This window comes from Taudactylus pleione, unplaced genomic scaffold, assembly GCF_031769625.1.
Source record: "Taudactylus pleione unplaced genomic scaffold, aTauple2 ptg000270l, whole genome shotgun sequence".
NCBI classification, from domain to species: Eukaryota; Metazoa; Chordata; class Amphibia; order Anura; family Myobatrachidae; genus Taudactylus; species Taudactylus pleione.
Window position 1 is genome coordinate 600,001 of NW_028284672.1, and position 20,364 is coordinate 620,364.

Below are 20,364 nucleotides of genomic sequence, written 5' to 3' on the forward strand. Positions count from 1 at the left end.
AGAGCTCAACAGTAAAGTGGGCGTGTACCTGACTTACATGTAAATGAGCCCCAAAGCAGTTAGCTACTTGTTGATTAAAACACATTTTTTCATCCAACAGCTTCATAATAGGGGGTAAGGTGCAATCAGGGAGATTGCTAATATTTCAGGGAGTAGGAGAGAGTGCTAATATTTCAGGGAGTAGGGGAGAGTGCTAATATTTCAGGGAGTCGGAGAGAGTGCTAATATTTCAGTAAGTCGGAGAGAGCTAATATTTCAGGGAGTCGGAGAGAGTGCTAATATTTCAGGGAGTCGGAGAGAGTGCTAATATTTCAGGGAGTCGGAGAGAGTGCTAATATTTCAGGGAGTCGGAGAGAGTGCTAATATTTCAGGGAGTCTGAGAGAGTGCTAATATTTCAGGGAGTCGGAGAGAGTGCTAATATTTCAGGGAGTCGGAGAGAGTGCTAATATTTCAGGGAGTCGGAGAGAGTGCTAATATTTCAGGGAGTCGGAGAGAGTGCTAATATTTCAGGGAGTCGGAGAGAGTGCTAATATTTCAGGGAGTCGGAGAGAGTGCTAATATTTCAGGGAGTCAGGGAGATTGCTAATATTTCAGGGAGTCTCCCTGATAATGAGGGAGAGTTGGCAAGTATGCAGTGAACTGGAAATGGGATGGCTGGTGTTCTATGTCTGCTGGTTCAATCTCTGATGATGGATCTTGTGCATTGAGTCTGGACAGACACATAAAATATCATTATTGATACATGACACAAGGCAAAAAAAATAGTGAGAGATGCTCATCTCAGCAATGTAACCTAACAAATGTGCCTACAGCAAATGACACCATACAGCAGGAGTTTTAAACCAGCACAGATGTTTTTTTTTTTTTTCCCTTGTTTTTTTTTGTCCTTGTGCAAAGAATTACTGGGCTCCAAAAAATAGGTGATTTAGATAAGTGACCACATCAGGCCAAAACCAAATACACTCCTCATGTAGACTGATGCAGATCAGGGCTGATCCATATGGCAGAGGGCTGCCCGGTAATCTAACACACAACTCTTTCTCCTTCCCTCCAGGAACACAGGCTCGCTACTTCTGGCAGCACGATGAGCCCCAGAGTCATGCTCAGCATATCCGGGAGGCGATAGAGGGATACATACACAAACTCCGAGACATCGGTAAAGATGCTGTGTCACACGTGGACACCTCCGATATCGGGAAGCAACTTGAGTAAGTGCCATAGAAAAGGGGGGAGGGAGGAGGAGAGAGTTCCAAGAATAGGAACACACATACTCTAGGTAGGGGCATGGGCAAATGCAGGATTTTACAGGAGGCAGGCAGGCACCATGTCATTATGCCCCTCCCCCTAGTGACAAAATGCAGCGATTTGCGGGTCAATCAGGAGGGGGCAGAGCCAAATGATGCGATTCTAATGGAATCAAGGCATGTTGGCTCCACCTTCTCTCGATTGACCCGCGAATCGCGGCATGTTGCAGCAAGGAGGCGGGGCTTAAGAAGATTGTGCCTGCTCTCCAGTCTGTCAAGGAAGGGGGTGTTTATGGGTATTCAGAAACCCCCTCTGCGTGCGCTAATGAGGGGGAATATATGGGGATCTGAATGTCCTTTCTATGATATAGATTAGGGTGAATAGGGGTGTGATGGTTGCAAACTGATGTACATGGCAGTCATTAAATTTTAGAATTAACCTCAAGGGCTGCACATGCTTCTCCCATTCAAGTTGCCATCAACAGATTAAAGTTACAGACGTTCAATATTTTTTTTTTTTCTTTTCTATACTATGGGCCCCAATTAAAAACGAGACATTAACCTCCTTTCAATATTTAAAAAACTAAGATTACCACAGCTAGTCCCTGTATTACTTATTCTAGCTATAGATGGCGAGAGAAATATGGTCCCCATTGCAAATGTGGGGACCAAGCAACAGCCTTTTTGGCTTCAGTAAAACCTTCAAGCCACTGCCAGGTTGCCGCTGGGAGAAACTGCCATGCACATGTGCAGACTGACCTTCACACATGCGCATGACACAGCAGCCCATCGCTGGCTGCCAGGGCCGTAACTAGGGTAGTGCGACCTGTGCCGTGGCACAGGGCACCGCAGGAGAAGGGGCGCTGTTTGGTCCTGTCAGTTTTCCTGTTTATCATTCTCCCTTGTAGCTTCCTCTTCTTTTATCCCCAGCATCTCCTGGCCTCCCCTCTCTCTTACCTGGCCCTTTCCCATGAGGCCATGGCCCTTTTTCAGGTGCAATATCTTATGTCCCTATTTAAAAAATGGGGGAGCACCAATGCTCTCTCTGGCAAAGGGCACCAAAAAGTCTAGTTACGGCTCTGCTGGATGCAGTAGGCAAAATAGGGGAAGACGCCGCTGAGGAGGGAGATGACGCTAGACCTCGCTGGCGAGTTATGTAATGTTAAATACCATGGCATTTTTGCTAGTATCACTGTGAAACAAAAAATGCCACTGGTATTAAGATTTTGTTCTTAAATGAGGCCCTTAGTGTGATATAACATGTCAACTTGTTAATCTAACCCTAATTGAAGCCCATCCCTAACCCTCAATTCATGTGTCAACATTCACATTGTCCACAATTTTGACATCGTCAGTGTCGACATTGTAGTAGCATTAATGTTTATTATCTGCTTTTTTCTTCTGTTTAGTTTGAAAATTACAGAGAAGTATGACACCCTCAGTGTTAATGCCCTGTCCCTGAGAGATCATTTGCGTATATACTTCGATAAAGTTAGAGAGCAGGTGGCCACAGAAATTGAGAAGGACGTTCCTCTATACAGAGAAAAAGTCCGTCCCCTGGTGGAAAACTTTCAGAGAAGATGGGCTGAGGAGGTGAAAAGCTTTAGAGAGAAAGTGGAACCTTTTGGAGATGAGCTGAGGAAACAAACCAAGGACAACATAGAGGGTTTCTACAAGAACATTCAGCCCCTGGGTGAGGAGTTGAGAGAGAGGCTGCGTGCTGAGGTTGATTCTCTTCGTGCCAATTTGGCCCCATACAGTGAGGATCTGAGAAAACACGTGGCTGCGAAACTGGAAGAAGCCAAAGCCAACTATGCTTCCAAGGCAGAGGAATACAGGGCTCAGTTTGCTCAGCATGTTGAAGCCCTGAAAGAGAAATTGGCACCTGTCATTGAGAACCTGAAAGAACAGCTCTTGCCACGAGCAGAAGAAGCCAAAGCTAAACTGGCTAAACTCTTGGAGGCCTGGAAGGCCAAGGCCAGCGAGAGCCATGCATAGAGACGTCCTTCCTGTGACTGTGTGAAGACATGGTGCTACATATATCCTCTTCTTTACCATTGCATTACCTGCTTATTTTGCTATCTGAAGTATGATGTAGACTAAATAAGGACAAATTAAGACTTTGCTAAAGTCAAAATCCCCCCCCCCTCCCCAGGCGACAGGAATATCATCAATATGGTGTAATAATGGGGCAGTGTATCAAGTTTTGGAGATGGATAATAATCCGATTCTAACTATAATTTTACAGGCTGTGTTTGAAAAATGACAGTTATCTCTCTCCACTGTATCTCTCTCCAAGGCTTGATGCATCTAACCCTATGTGATGTATGATACATTGTTTACATATTATATACAAATTACCTCCATTCCAAAGCCATGTCCCTTTCATCTCACATTGGTCTTAAAATAAAATGCATTCAATAAATACATTGGTTTTAGTGTGTTTTGAGAGAGATATGTAAATATGATATATACTATACTGTACCATAATAAAAACAGCACACTGTAAAGCACACATAGGGATACAAAGAATGAAAATACAAGCTTTACAGTAACTTAGGTATATCTAAAACAGTTAAAGTAAACTTTGCACAAAGCAAATGAATCAAACTTTCAAGTTTTCTTTCACATTTGTCACTTTATAGAGTATACTATAAAATGAAAGAAGTTGATTGGTTGGTATGGTGCTATGGGCAATTTCTCTACTTTTCTCTCTCTAAGGTTTATACATCTCCCGGCCAACAGACTGGGTTAGAAAAATGGCAGTTAGAAGCTGATTGGTTGGTACTTTGGACCTCATTCAGAGTCGGTCGTTGCGGCCGCACGGTCGTACGGGAAATGGTGCCGGATATGCAAATGATGCACTCGCATGTTGCGTCCCTAAGTTCGGATCGTTAGCTGGCCGACCAAGGGGAGGAAGCGACCGGAAGACAAAAACTACGTACGCATTACACGTCATCTCCGGCCATATAAGTATTAATCGAGACCAACGGAACTGGTCGTAGAGCTTAAGGTTGACCATACCCTCTCTTAAGCACTACGATCAAGTCAGTGTAAAAACCACCCATGTCACATGTGCCATGACACTACTTTGTTAATTATGCACTCTCATAAAACGCCGTTCGCATAATTAGGCACACCTGCGTTCGGATCTCCACTCCCCTGTTTTCAAGCACCTTCCCCTGTTACCACCCACAAACTCCTCATTCTGTCACTCAAACTACCGAACTGGCTGTGTTCAAGGAGAGAGAAATCTCTGATCGTAGCCGCAAGTTTGCGCACGCGCATTGCGAACTTTACGCATGCGCAGTTCAGCGAACATCTGTGACGTACGACCGTGCGGCCACAACGACCGACTCTGAATGAGGTCCTTTGTCTCTGTCCAAGATTAGATAAATCTCCCCCGGGGAAGGAGGCATGAACAAGGGACCCTCATGTTTTAATGCACTCTTTTGGATAAAGCTAGTTCCATATTGCCTGCTCTAGGGTGGGTTGTACTACTTTAAATCCATTTAAATTCAATTTCTTGGGTACATGAAGCAAAATGAGATTTTGGTGGCGATTACAGACTTGCCCCATTTTGGTGACAAATGTTTCCTGCCTAACACCGGATTTATTACCCACCATTATTACATACTCTTATACGTTTCATATATCACATTACTTTATTCTCTTACACCGCCCTCTTTATTTTTTTTCTTCACTAACACAACCATAGCAAAATACTTTACACACCACAAATACACTAAATATAAGGGTATTGTGCTTTTATCTTCCCATAACTATATATAGAATATAGTGCACTTGCTGGAATATCTAACAGGTAAATGACAGTTGTATATGTTCTACTGCAGTGCACAGGCCAAGAGTTTGGTATTAATGAGCACATAGGGAAAGTGAAAAGGTTTACATGCCCCAAAGATGCTCTTCTTCATCACTTGGGGATATCAGTCAACGGAGCGTCAGGCTGTGGTGCCATGAAATCAGTATCTTATTCAACTCTTATTTATCAGTTATTTATCTAATGTATATATTACACAGCACTTTACAGAGAATATTTGGTCATTCACATCAGTCCATGCCCCAGTGGAGCTTACAATCTATGGGGGTCTATGTACTAAGCCTTGGAGAGAGATAAATTGGACAGAGATAAAGTACAAACCAATCAGCACCTGTAATTTTTTTCAAGCACAGCCTGTACAATGACAGTAGTTGATTGGTTGGTACATTATTTCCGTCCACTTTATCTAACTACAATGCTTAGTACATCTCTCCCTATATTTCCTATGGCAAGGATGCACACACATACACTAGGGGTATTTTTTGTCAGAAACCAATTAACCTATAGGCATTTATGAAGGTCAGATAATACAGGTCACTGAATAAACATGTAATACCCTGGTGTGATAAGGGTGCAAATTGTGTGATGTAATACAGGTCCGAGTTACCTTGGTAGGGTATTCTTCCTTTAACAGCAGATTTTCCCTATACCCTACCCTGGCAGAGAGTCAAGGTTTCCCCAGACAGACAATACCCTACCCTGGCAGAGAGGCAAGGTTTCCCCAGACAGACACAAAGAAAGGCAGACAAGGCTTTGCATAAAAGAATAAAACAGTTTATTCCATAACCTGAAATAGGAATTGGTTATGGTAAGGAAAAGAGAGAATGGATTCGGCTAATTTTAAATGCACACAATCTAATGAAATCACACACTATATACACATTAAGGTCATCACACAAATGTAAAATATATAACAAAATTTTAGCTTAATACTTCTTTACTAAAACAAACCAATATAATCAATCCCTACAGACACATTACTAAAGTCCAAGATAATTTTGGTGTGGCCAAGGATACTAAAGGGGTCTTTATGTGTACGTTGGGGCCCAATTATCTTGTTAAGCTGTGGTATTCAGGATGTAAACCTCCTTTTGGCAGCAGATTAACTCGGGCGTTGATGGGTATGTCTCTGCTTCCAGTCACTATCCAAAACAACAGGCCCCAGGATCGAGCAAAATTCATGTACATCATATTACTTTCTATTTACAAAAGAACAAGGAAACCGGGATAAAAAGGGTCTATTTAGTAAACTAAAATTAGACTTTTCTCAACATGTGAGCTGCAGAAAGCCTAAAACATGAAGTCACAGATTTCTTAACGTATTCTTTTGTCCTGTCCAGTGGTGGCTCCTACCTTTAGACTTAAGGGGGGCGGCAATTGCCTTGCTTACTGCTGGTTGCTCACAGTACACCACATACAGAGAATCTATGCTATGGCATACAGCCGGGGAAGGGGGGGAACTAATAATCTGGGCCTGGGCTTACCTCACAGCAGTGGCATTGCGTGCGAGTTAGAATCAGGCCCAATGTGGTAATGCGCTATCTGCATAGGATAGTTCAGGTTTCACTATATATTAACTATTGTATAAAATAAGCAACATCAGATACAATTATCACTTGCACTGTTATAAATACATTGATTTTTTTTTTTATAATAAGAGCTCTATTTATAATCATTATTTTGACTAAAATAAAGTGAAAGTGTGTTTTCACACCCATTTCACATTATTTTAGTATCGCCTAAAGTTACTAAAGGGCAATTGGAGTAGAATTCATAAAATTCTACTCCAAGCCCTAATTATCACTTATTTTTAGTAAGCAGATCGCATATCCCATAATTGTAATGGGAAATGCAATCTGTCTGATAGTTACTAAAAATAAATTGTGAAAAAATACCGGGGGAAGCCCTGTGATAACGCGACCTGGTGGTGGCGTTATTTAGGGTCTCCCCCATTTACCGGACACCTGCTCTGCTCTAACGGGCAGATCAGAGCCCGGAGCCGGCCCCAGTGATCAGCTGTGTGGTCTAAACAGACCACACGCTGATCACAGGTAAGTTTTTTTGTTATGTTTTGGTTTTTTTTTAGCAGAGTCCAGGGACCGGAGATCGGGGCTCCGGTGATGTCCTCCCTCCAGTCAGCTGGTCTCCCATCATGCACTGGGATCCGGTCATCAGCTGACCAGGTCACAGTGCAGGATGGGAGATCAGTTGACTAGAGCCACGGAGGACATCACCAGGGGTAAGTGTTTATTAAGAGGTGGCAGGGCTTAGCGGCGGCTGGTCGACGCATGCATGGGCACTTGTCACAGAATTTTTTCTGAAAAATACCGTGATAAGTGTGCGGAGGGGATTCGCAGGGACAGAGCTTTATCGCAAGCTCTGTAGTAAATCCCCGTGATATTGGCTGAATTCGCAATGCGAATTCAATAGGTAATATCACACTACAATCTGCAATCTAAATGCGGATTGTAGTAAATGGAGCCCTTATGCTGGCATACACCTGCACGATTTCGGGCCATTTGCGCGGTTTTCGATGAGTCCTTACGATGGATCCTGTGAAAATCGTGTATTTTTGGAGTAAGATACGATCCGATGCACGCTCCCGCAGCTCCTAGAATCGGATCTTTTGATCAGATGTGCAGCACATACAGTATGTTCCATCCTATCATGTGCAGATCGTACCATGTATTTTGTTCATTCGATCCATCGTGCGTCCATTCATGTCATTTCAATAACTGTTTCCCTGATGAGCACGTGAGGCAAAGGATCGATCCTACAACAGATCCTGTGCTAAGAAAAACAACAAATATGCTGCCGGGACTGCCAGGGAGCTCCGGGGAGTGGGATGCTGAATCTGATCTGATGCTGGTCGTGCAGGTGTATGGCCAGCTTTAGTATTCTAAAATAATATTCTTTACTAAAGTTATAAGATTAATTTTCCATCAGCGACAGGTACAATATTTATCCTATAATGTTAGTAAGGAACATAATTTCATTACATAAGCCACTGTTCTAAAAAAAAATATTTATAACAGTATAAATAATTATACCTGATGTGACTTATTTTAGATCATAGTGAATAGTGACTCAGTCAGTGTTTGCTCATGCACAACTGCAGTGAAACATTGTCTCGGGCTTCACGGTCTGCAGCCCCTAGATGCACATTATGAGCAGCAATTAGCACAGTACTGGAAGCTCTTACTGCTAATCACACTCTGGACTGGTAGCAGGGGTGTAACCAGAGGTATCTGAGCCCCATAGCTAAATTTCCTCGGGGCCCCCATACGTCCACCTCCTGAGCCCGTCGCGCTGCTCGGTCTCTCCTCGCTGAACTTACTGAAGCTGGGAGGAGGCGTGGCTGGGGATGTCATCATAACCACGCCTCCTCCCAGCTTCTAAGAGGGTCAATGTCATTTTTAATCAGGTGCTGGTCATAAGTCAATAGGAACTTGCGGAACAGTAGCCTTTGCTGATTGGCTGCTGGTCTGCGAGTTCCTATTGGCTCACGACAGGCTCCTGATTAAAAATTACATCAGCGCTTTGCTTGCTGGGCCGGCGGGCCCCCTAAGCCTCCGGGTCCAATAGCAAGCGCACCCCTTGCACCCTCTATAGTTATGCCATTTACTGGTGGTCTCACAGGGGAGAAGTTTTCTCCCTCTGCGACTGTAGTTGGCTGTGACAGTGCAGTGGTGGATTTTTACTGGGGGAGGGCTGCAGTCCCGCAGCCTCTAGGTAAAATCCGCCACTGGTTCTGTCAGATTCCTGCACCCCCCCATAGGTAACAATAGAGGCTACACAGGAAAATTATTTATAAAGAGAAGAGAGGCTAACACATGATCTGTCCCGGTATGTATATTGGCATAAATAAGTCAAAATAAAGAGGATGAAAAGCACCAAATATTTTGTATTGTTTTGCATTATTTTATTACAATTTATTTTCATGTCCATGCTACAATAATTGCTGGTTTTCTGGGGAGAGAGACCTCACTTTCCAGCTGGGGCAGACTCCTGTAACTTTCCATTATACAGTGCAATCTGTCGTAAAATAATAAATGGAAATATTGCATTTAATTATTATATAATATTTTTACTGTACAACCAAGTGTCCATAACGCAGTACAAAATACAATGAAATAAACAAGCAATACCATGTAAAAAGAAAGGACCAGAATCGATTTTGAGTTGAGGCCACAATAGTGCCTCAATAGATGGGCCCAGCAGGAGCCTGGGTCCGACGCCCCCCCTCCCCCTCTTACCTGGCAGGAGCCAAGCATGTGCTGCTGTGTGTTGGGCTGCAATGGGAGACCAGGGAGAATGCTGCCACTGAGCAGCGGCAGCATTCTCCTCTCCTCTGCCTGTGGGAGGGGAACGATCACACTGATTGCTCCCCTTCCTGGATTTGCATGGATCACAACGCCCCCCTCCTCACCGCACAGCGCCACTGTACAGTGTTATACATAGGGTTTTTCTTTTTTTTTTTTTTCTAAGGGTGCTATGCCTCTTCCACTTAGGTCACGTCCCCCAATAGTAATGGGGACTTCTCGTGAGAGCTATCAGTTCATACTTGTATTCATAACTGTAGAGTGTAGAGAAATTAGCTGTTGGAGATGTTATGTGCTCCGGCGTGCTGTCCCAATGTTCTCCATGTATGAAATATGCATATGAAATATCAACATGATACACACTGCTTCTGTCTGGAGAATGAGGGGTCTATTCATTAATACATAATTATCACTAAGGCTGCTCTTTTTGCGGAGTCAGCTTTTTGGAATTGTTACTTTTCCCCTTCAGCTAAAATGTCCATTAGGACTTCCTCAAACTGCGCATTTGCCATTGCTGCCCCCCACCATGACAACCGTGCAGGGCTGGCCGTAGGCATAGGCATTATAGGCGTCTGCCTAGGGGCATCCCACACCTAGGGCCAGATATAGATTTTTTTACTTTGAGCTGGCTTGGTGGTGCAATCTGAGCCAGTCAGGAGGCAGCAGCAGTGGGACACTCCTCACACAGGATATGTTTACTTTCACTTTTGCTGAAGGAGAAGCCAGGCAACACCCGCGGAGCTGCTGCTAGACCCTGCCCCACCACACAGCATAAAGGTAAGAGCTGGATGAGTGGGGGCAAACACACATAAGAGGAGTGGGGGCTGATAACACTGCTATGGGAGGTGGAGACAAAGACACATGGGGAGTAGGGGCTCAGGAAGCTGATGATAGTTACTGCTACAGGGCAATGGGAGACAGATACATATGGGGAGTGGTGGCTGATGACACCATACTTGCCTACCTTTTCAATCTCCTCCCCGGGAGGACCCGGGGAGGATAAGCAACTGAGTGGCAATGGGGGCGTGGCCTGACAAATCATGTCTTTAAGCCCCGCCCTTAGCAATTCATGTAGAATTGCGTCATTAAGCCCCACCCCCTACATGGGGACCCACGATCGCCACAGAAGTTCTCCCCATTCTGCCCACTACATTAGGAAGTGGGCAGAAAGCGGGAGAAGTGCCTACCCTTCAGGGGGTGTGGGGGGTCCCCCCAAAAATTGTGAGCCTCCCATACATGCCTACCCCATGTATGGATGACACTGCTATCGGAGGGGGGAGATAAAGACATATGGGGAGTAGGTGGGGTGTGGGTGTATGCCTGTGTTGTGAGTCATGGGTGCTGACTGTGCCATGCTGGGTGAGGGGTGATGGGTACTGTAATCTGTGCTGTGAAGGGTGCTGTGCTATAGTCTGTGCTGGGCGAGAGGTGCTGTACTGTAATCTGTGCTGTGAGGGGTGCTGTGCTGTAATTTGTGCTGGGAGAGGGATACTGGATGAGAGGTGATGGGTGCTGTGCTGTAATCTGTGCTGGGTGAGAGGTGCTGTACTGTAATTTGTGGCATGGTCGATTCTCCACAGAGCCTGGATGGGAGAAGCAATTGAGGTGAGCCGGAGGCCGCAGGACAAATAGGCTGCGGTTCAGCTGGAGCTCTGCAGATACATCAGTTAGTGATCTAAATAGATCCCTCTGCTAGCTGCAGAGGCTGCCTTGTATATCTTCACAGGCTGTCATGTGAAGATTATCGAGGGCTGTATGCCATCTCAGGATGGTGTACAGTAACGCCACCAAGTTCCAAAGATAATGCTTTTTTTGGAACTTGATGAATGGCCCTGACACTTAATTTATACAAAAGTGAAAGTGTTAAGTTTCACCTGCAATAATATGAGATATGGTAAGAACTTACCTTTGTTATCTCTATTTCTACAAAGTCCATAGGGTTTCACAGGATACCTTGGGGTATAGGCGATGGCGGCAGACATCCAGGCACCACAGAGTTAAATTTTCAGCCTCCCAGGATGCACTGGGGTCCCTCTCCTATACCCCACCCCCGAGCCTCAGGCCACTCAGTTTCGTAACAAGCCATAGGCCGGAGCAGGAGCAAAAAAGAGAGAGAAGACAGTCTGGAACACACAAAAATCACATTCTCACCAGAAGGAGGCGGAGAAACCGGTGACCAGATCAAAGCCCATCTGCAGTACAGGTGCGACAGGGCGGGAGTCCTGTGGAACCCTATGGACTTCGTAGAAATAGAGATATCAAGGGTAAGTTCTTACCATATCTCATATTTTCTACTTCAGGGTCCATAGGGTATCCACAGGATACCTTGGGGATGTCCCAAAGCAGTATCCTTTAAGGGTGGGGACGCTCCTGTGCTGTAAGGAGAATCCGCCGCCGAAAGGAAGCATCCTAAGAGGCGAAGGTATCAAAAGCATAATACCGTACAAAAATATGGACAGATGACCACGTGGCTGCCAATCACCGCTGAGGCGCCACGTCGAGCTGCCCACGAAGGACCCACAGACCTAGTGGAAGAGCTTTAATAGAGGATGGAACAGGAAGACCTGTGAATCCATCCTGCCAAAGTTAGCGTAGTGGCAGGCCAACCCTTTTTATGGAAACCAGAAAGGACAAAACCGAGAGTCTGATTTCCTAAATGGACTGGTACGGTCAACTTAAATTCTTAGCGCCCGTACCACAGCCAAATAGGCCTCACCAGCAGACAGGACTAGGGAAGTAAAGGCCGGTACTATAATTTCCTCATTGATGTGGAAACTAGACCCCCCCGTAGGTAAAAAACCAGGGCAAGTGCGAAGCACTGCCCTGTTCCTAGGAAAGATGAGAAAAAGGGAGGTCTACATGCCAGAGCCTCCCATTCTGAGATCCTACTGGCCAAATTAAGAGCCAGAAAGAATACAGTCCTAGCCGTAAACCATTTGAAATCCACTGAGCCCAGCGGATCAAATGGCGGTCCTCAGAGAGCCCTAAGGGCCACAGCCAAATCCCAAGGAGCCACAGGTGGAACAAAGGGATGCTGAATATAACTTACACCCTGCACAAAAGTGCGGACATCAGGAAGAGTAGCAATCCTACACTGAAACCATACTAACAGGGCAGAAACCTGCACCTTCAGGTAAGCAGGGCGAAGACCGTTATCTGTAGGAAAGCCAACCTCTGGATATCTGGAGTACCCGAGGAGCCTAGCTTCTAGGGCGACACAACTGAAAGAAAGTATACCATACCCAATGGTAAATTCTTGCAGATAAAATCTTCCGAGCTCTTAGCATAGACAGAGCCCCTGTTAACTATAGAGCTGGAAAAACTCCTAGACCTTAAGAGGGCAGTCTCCACCGCCACACCGTCAAGGACAGACAACCCAGGTCTGGGTATCAGCCAGGATCCCGAGACAACAAGTCCGGGCGTAGAGGCAACAGCTTCGGAGTGTTAACTGAGAGGCTCCGAAGATCTGAGTAATAGTGCCATCTGGCCCACGCTGGAGCTATCAGCAGGAGCGTGCCTCCTTCTTGCTATTACTGGAGGAAGAAGGGATAACGGAGGGACGAGGTACACCACTTGGAAGGTCCACTGGACCTACCTACGTCTATCAGAAGAGTCTCATCTCTGAAAGGCTCCACTTGTTCACCAGAAGATTGAACACCTCCTGATAAAGAGGACATTTCCCTGAATGCACGTCTTGACGGCTGAGAGAGCCTGCTTTCCATCTGAGGATTCCTGAATGAACACTGCCGATGACGGCAGGGATATAGCCTTCCACCCAAGCCAGAATTCGGGACACCACTGTTAGTGTCGCCTGACTTCGGGAACCTCCTAGGTGGTTTGCATAAGCCATCATGATGGCGTTGTCAGACTGTACCTGCACGGTATTTCTGTGGAGGACCTATCCTGCATGCTGGAGAACCTTGAATACTGCTCAGAGTTCTCAGATGTTTATGGGAAGCGCAAAAACTACTGGTGTCCACCTGCCCTGGAACAAGTGTGGACCCGTCACTGCTTCCCAGCCACGGATACTGGCGTCCGTCGTCAGAAGGACCCTGTCCGCAATCCCAAAGGGGGTGCCCCTTGTTTAAGTGAGCTTTCCGCAGCCACCAGGCCAGAGAGAGACAAACCTCCGGGGAAAGCCTATTGACTTTATCCGATGGGGCAACCCATCCCAACCGGAGAGGATCAAGTTTTGCAGAGGTCTAGAGTGAAGCTGGGTACTCTCCACCATGTCGAACAGCGAAACCCTGGAACCCAGGAACCACATTGCCAAGTGAATAGACACTCGGCGACTCTGCAGGCAACTGCGTACCTTTGCCTGTAATGCAGAGATCTTTTCCTCAATCACAAAGATCCTCCGATGTTGGGATATGGATCATCCTCTGTGAAGAATCAGAGAGGACCATTTCCAGTGTATCAGTCAGCCCTAACGTAGCAACACAGATATTGTCCGTTGCATATGGCACTGAAGTATCTCTGGGGACCGTGGTAACAACAGGAGGTCCCCCGGATAGGGAAACAAGCGGACCCCCTGCATCCGCAGGTGGGCTGCCATAACTGCCATGACCCTGATAAACTGTGAGGCGCGGAGGCCAGACCAAGGGGCAATGCCAGAAACTGGAAATGCTTATCGACCACTGCAAACCGGAGGAAAGCACTGGTGTGCTAAGAAAAGAGGGATATTCAGGTAGTCACCCTGAATACATCCAACGACACCACAAATTTCACGGGCTCCATTGAATGATGGAATGCAGGGTCCCCCTCCCGAACCGAGGAACCCTTAAGAATTTGTTGAAGGATTTGAGGTTGAGAATGTCCTGGTAAGACCCATTGGGTGCCTGTACCAGAAAGAGGATGGCGTAATACCTCGTTACCCTTTGGGGCAACGGAATAGGTACTATAACTCCTGCCTGGAGTGTAACACCCTCAAAAATTACAGGGCCTTGTCCTGAATTGACAGAAGACCTGTAACGAAAAACCGTCTAGGAGGCTTTTACCGGGAGGAGAGGACGTACCTTCAAGAAAATAATTCTCTTACCCCAGTGTCCGTGGTGGTCAGACACCAGCACTGGGCGAACTGGAGAAGCTGGCCTCCAACTCTGTGGTCTCCAGAGAGGAGGCCCGTCCCGTGAGGCTGAAGGCTTATAATCCAACTTGGGAGTAGGACGTCTTGTACTCCAAGCCTGTTCTTATGGCTGAGCAGATTTCCAGGCTACTGACTGTCTTGGAAAGCTGTATTTTAGACTTACCCTGGCCTCACAGGGCCGAAAAGACAAAGCCCCAGACCCTGATGGGACTGTAGCCGATGGCAGACACGCAGACGTAGCTGCTGCCTGCGGGGCCACAATTGCGTCCAGACGAGGGCCAAACAGGACTTGTCCCGTAAAAGGCAAAGCATTCCAAATGGAATCTGCGTCCGCTTTCTAAGAGCGCAACCACAGGGAGCGGCAAGCCGCTACTGCTGCCGAGGAGATTCTGGAAAAGAGTAGGCTGTATGTAAGACCGTCTCATTATGAACGTGGCAAAGTCTCTAAGAATTTGCCACTATCCACCTGTTCTGCTGGAGAGTCAGTGTGCAGAGATCCAGTTACCTACTCAGCGCTCCATGGCTCTGTCCCCCCAGCACATGGCCATAGCCGGCCTGGAAGCCCCTCCAGCAAGGGAATATTGGATTTTAGATATATTTGCACCTTGCAATCTGGAACCTCCTTCAAAGAGGACCTGGAGGGCATGGGCAACGTAGCACTCCTCACTAGACGTGTAACATGAGAATCTACCCGTAAAGGTAACTACCGTTTTTTGAGGCTGGAACCGCTTACCCAGATTTTCCACGCCTCCTCTAAATGATCAGATAGAGGAATTACAGTGGCAACACCCTTATCCTTAAAGAAGGCATATTTGGATTTAGCCATGGGGGATATGTAATAACCAAAGCCGCACGGACTGCCCGTAGAAGGCCAGTATATAGACTTTAGACCCAGACTACGCCTCCTTTGCACTAAGTGGCTCGTGTCTGAAAAAGTCAATAATGTCACCGTCATCAGACATCATGCCTTTACCCGTCTGAGACCCGAAAGGCCGTTTAGAAGGCCGAAATGGTGACTCCCCCTGTAAAACGTCCATCAGGTGCTATACCATTTGGACAATAAATTCACCCACACAGGCTCCTGCGAGACCTGGGGGGGCAAAAAACAGGATACACTGGGGTACCATCAACTGTCCAGGGACCCCTGCATGTGATGAGACCACCACAGGCTGCGATAACCCCTATGGGGAAACGCAGGGGGCGTTGCCCACAAAGGCTGTAAACATCTTAGCCAGAAATGGGACGTGATATATAATACAACATGCCCTCCATAAACCCTCAGCGTCTACATATCCCTCCGCTAACTGCACATGATATCAGTACATTATAGCTGGAAGAGGATATCCTCGTTCACTTTCCGACATGAGGAATGTGAACGGAGCGTATGTGACCTCCCACACAGAAAAACCACGTTTACTGTGAGGTAATAAACACCCTGCAACACCGCACCGCACCGCAAGGGCTGTAGCAGAAGAACAGGGATAGGAAAAAGGCTGACGGTCAGAAATGAAAGTACAGGCAAACAGCGCTAGCATTTAAGTCACATACAATGCACAGATAATATCCTGCATTACAAACACTGAGATCAACTACACAGACCAGAGCCTGGTAGGAAACAGTGCTGCATACACTGACCTTAATTGAAGGAGAGGTATGCGGGGGACCCGGACCGCAATGGCACCTGTATCAGCTTCCAGCAGCGTTTGCCATCCCCAGCACATGTAGTGAGAAAATGGCCACCGAGGAGCAGAGAGAAGGCAGGGCCCGGGGGAGGAGCGCTGACACAGCCCGCTCAGACCGCTGTGGAATGGCACTGTGCAGCGGGGGAGACGCCGGCTGTGAGACAGGGAAGGCGTTCTCCCCTGGCGTGCTATTAACCCCTGGGACACCGCGCTGTACCGCACATGCTGTGGCCCGCTGTCCCTGGTGGTCTAGTGGAAGGCACAAGATCAGTACCTGGCCCCACGCGCAGCCGGTCCCCAGGGAGCCCCCTGCCTGGGGACCAAACAGGACTGTGTTACCGGCGGGTGCCCACCGCGGGACTCCGCCGCTTACCTTGTTCCCCGTGCATCCGGCCACAGTCCAGGTAGCCGGGATCACCGCTAGCTGTGACCCCAGCTACCTACCAGCATCCCTGGATCGGTACCGGCGTTCTGGTACCGGCGGGTTGTAGGAGTGACAGCATGGACGTCAATACTGACTGTCCTATGCTGGAGCACTCTAGTTGTGCAGCCACAGCTGCGAAGAAATATTCAGGGGCCTTAAAAAGACCCCCCTCTGTACGGTGCGACTGGTCCGGCCAGGCACCGACGAAAACTGAGTGGCCTGAGGCTCGGGGGCGGGGTATAGGAGAGGGACCCCAGTGCATCCTGGGAGGCTGAAAATTTAACTCTGTGGTGCCTAGATGTCTGCTGCCATCACCTATACCCCAAGGTATCCTGTGGATACCCTATGGACCCTGAAGTAGAAAGTATAAATTAAGTATTGATGAAGATACCACTGAGAGTATTTAGTACCTCTGGAGGTGGCAGAGTTAGACACAGACATGTACAGACATACTGCCTGATGCCCGTTGTGTTTGCCATACTGATATATATCGCATGGTACCTATTGTATGTCGATAAACCTGTGCTCTTGGTTGAGAACTTCTTTGTGGACCAACATCCATTTACCCAGCAGAGGCATAACTATGGCTTTTGGAGCCCTGGGTAAGTTGAAGAACGGTGCCCACCCTCCCCCCCCCCCCACTCATACAGAAAATTTGAAGGTGACGGCACGTGACAAAAATGGGCATGGTCATATACTGAAGGGGCAAGGCAACTAAAAATGGGGTATGCCAACATGACATGCCCCCCATTTCTTGTCACTCTGGGCACTTTTTTTTTCCATTCCATGTGCACCTGACCTATACGGTGGTTTCTCACAATATGGAACTTCTGAAGAAATGTATCGTCCCTGGGAATATGCCATCTTCAGTTGGTATACCCTATTCATGTAGGTCACATCGAAAATGCATGTTTGTGTAGGTATTAGGTCATCATCATACAACAACAATTCAACCTAACTCGTTCCCCCCCCTGTGGAACTTCCTTCCCCTACTCATTTTGTCCCTTGTATTTCATTTCCAAAACCAGGACCGGCTCACTGAGCCTGGTAGTGGTTGTGCAAAAAACAGGGGGCCCCTACAGCTTTTGTCCCCCGTATTTTCACAGCCAGGTCTGGCTCTAAATATCCCGCTGCTGGTTGTGCATTTAGGAAAAGGAAGGGGGGGACTTAATTTTTTTTTTTGCATATTAACACTTTTCCATGTTTTCACACACAGAAGCATGCACGGATCTCATTGATCTGTGCATGCATTTGTCTGATTCATACCTGCTCATGCTAAAATAGCCAACGTGAAGCAGGTCTATTATTTTCGGTTCGTTTGTAGTTCGGTTTGGTGTTCAATTTCAAATCGAATATTACTAAATCAGGGGTTTCTTCAGGGTTGGACTGGTGCACAGGGGTACCGAGGAAATCCTTGGTGGCCTACTCCTCCTCTAGGGAACAAGGTTCCAGCCTGTGCATATGTTACATTATACTTCATTCCCAGGATTATGGTGTATTTACTACAATGCATTGTTGTTGTTAATCTGGTACATTATCAGAAAAAAAATCCGTATTTGCTACTACATATATAAATTTATAAAGGGGCACTCTAATGGTTAGCCAAGTACATGTGGTGGCTGGCCACACCCCCTCTGGTGATTGGTCACATCCCTTTAGCATGGACACCTACCAGTGCATTCCTCGGGTGGGCCCTTCATACCCAATCTGACACTGGGTTTCTATGTTGGTCTATGTAAAAGTACAGATTTTTTGCTGATATTCAATTTTGAATGGGATTTCAGTGGGATTCTATTTTATGCTACACTTGACATTCGAATTTGCCTTTCGTAAATCTCCAAAGGCAAAATAGAATGAAAACCAAATGCAAATCAAATGTGAAATGACTCAAAACCAGTGGCAGATTTTGCCTAGGGGCTGCGAGGCTGCAGCCCCCCCAGTAAAAACCACCACCTCAGTGTAGTCAGTTCAGCCAGTGACTGCACTCTCTTCCTATTGGAAGCGCCACCTGCCAGTCACATATACAACAAGCAGCCCCAGGGAGAGGTGTCTCCTCCCCCTGGGACTGCCAGTCCGGGCTGCTATTAGCAGAAAGCGGCTTTCAGTAGGAAGCCACTACTCTGACTTTTCGCCAGCCAAACCGGCTCCTAGGGGCTGCAGACGATGCAGCCCTTTGGAAGCCGATTACATGTGAATGCACGGATCCCAGCTGCTAGTGTGCATACGCCGTTCCCGGCGCCTGACAGATTGACGCCGGGAGCTGCCAAGAGGTGAGTGACCCTCTCGTTTTCAGCAGCGGCAGCCCCCCTCATCTAAGAGGGTAGGAGCCACCGCTGCTCAAAACTAAAAATCGAACGTTAGTAAATATAACCCTCAGTCTGTTGTTTGAAGTATTACCTCTGCAGTTATATGTGAGAATTACAAACAGAGAATATGGAATGCTATTTATCCATCTATTTAGATGGCAACTTTATGCGCTTGTGCAGAAGGATGGGGGGGGATTTTCTGGGTCATAGACTCAGAAGTCCCTCATTCTCAAAGGGCCGCTCTTACTTAGAGAGCGGTACTTTGCGCATTCCTACATGCATAGCGGCTGTGGGATGGCTCACATCACGAAGGCAATGTGTTATGCTTCTAGCCCCTTATTTTTTGTCAAAACATAACACCATCTCTGTCCTCTTCCTGCTTCCTCCCATAGTGCAGTGCTTTAGACGGTCCCTCCGGCCCATTTCTGTGCATGTGCTGTGGCTAATTAATGTTGTCTGTGGCATTTGCAGAAGATGTTATCTCCTTGCCTGTAATGCATGATCTGTCCCGACATGTATATTGACATAACTAAGTAAAAATCAAGAGGATGGAAAACAGCAAATATTTTGAATTGCTTTGCATTATTTTTAATCTAAGAGACCCATTAATTGTTTCATTGTGCAATGGTAGCCATTTTATTGATTGGTACAAACAACAACAATTTGTTATTTCCATCTCCATGCTACAGTAATTGCTGCTTTTCTTCATCAAGCATAGGTAACAGCTGGGATAGACTGATATAACTTCCCAATATACAGTGCAATATGTCTTAAAATAATAAATTGGAATATTGCATATAGTTATTATATATTATTCTTACTGCACAACCAAGTATCCATAAAACAGTACACAATACAATGTAAAAAGTTTCAATAGGCAGGGAAAACAAGACAGTGACCGTAGCACTCAATGACCCAGTGCCCTGGGAGTACAGACAGAAAGGACCAGAGTCGCTGACTGTGAGTGGAAGCACACTTGAGGCAACAACTGTGCAAGACGAGAACAAAACGTGATGGAGGGCCCTGCTCTTGAGAGCCTACATATAACTGACATAAATAGACCATATATAAACCTTGTACTTGTCAATATCACACAGTCCATGCTCGAACTGTACATTATGTTTAATACTTAATATAACTTTGTTCTGTTCAAAAGGCTATGATATATTAGTGTTTAGAATTCTAAACAGAGGCACTCTGCATGTGAAATATTTTTTTTTTTATTTTATAAGAAAGATCATCCAGTGATTAGCACTCTTATTGTAAAAATCCAGACATAGCAATGTCGATGTTTCGATTACAAAGGAATCAAGACAGGCTTCTCATAATCAACTTTACAAACTATGTTCAATAAAACATCTTATTACTGGCTGCTACCTATATCCGTGTTCCAAGGATCAGTAACCTACTATGGTTGGAATATCTAGGTGACAGCGTGGGTCCATTCTAGTCAATCAC

At 46.4% G+C, this 20,364-nt stretch overlaps 1 protein-coding gene across 3 annotated transcripts in view; it reads left to right on the top strand.

Moving 5' to 3' along the window:
- Window positions 1-3,670, top strand: part of LOC148513734 (uncharacterized) — a 36,552-nt gene extending 32,882 nt beyond the window's left edge. For all 3 annotated transcript variants that reach the window (XM_088481394.1, XM_088481392.1, XM_088481393.1), the window contains 2 exons: window positions 1,056-1,209; window positions 2,655-3,670. In XM_088481394.1, coding sequence (XP_088337520.1) covers window positions 1,056-1,209; window positions 2,655-3,243 — 743 coding nt within the window. In that variant the 3' untranslated portion in view covers window positions 3,244-3,670. The remainder of the gene's footprint in view (window positions 1-1,055; window positions 1,210-2,654) is intronic.
- Window positions 3,671-20,364: the final 16,694 nt, after the last annotated feature.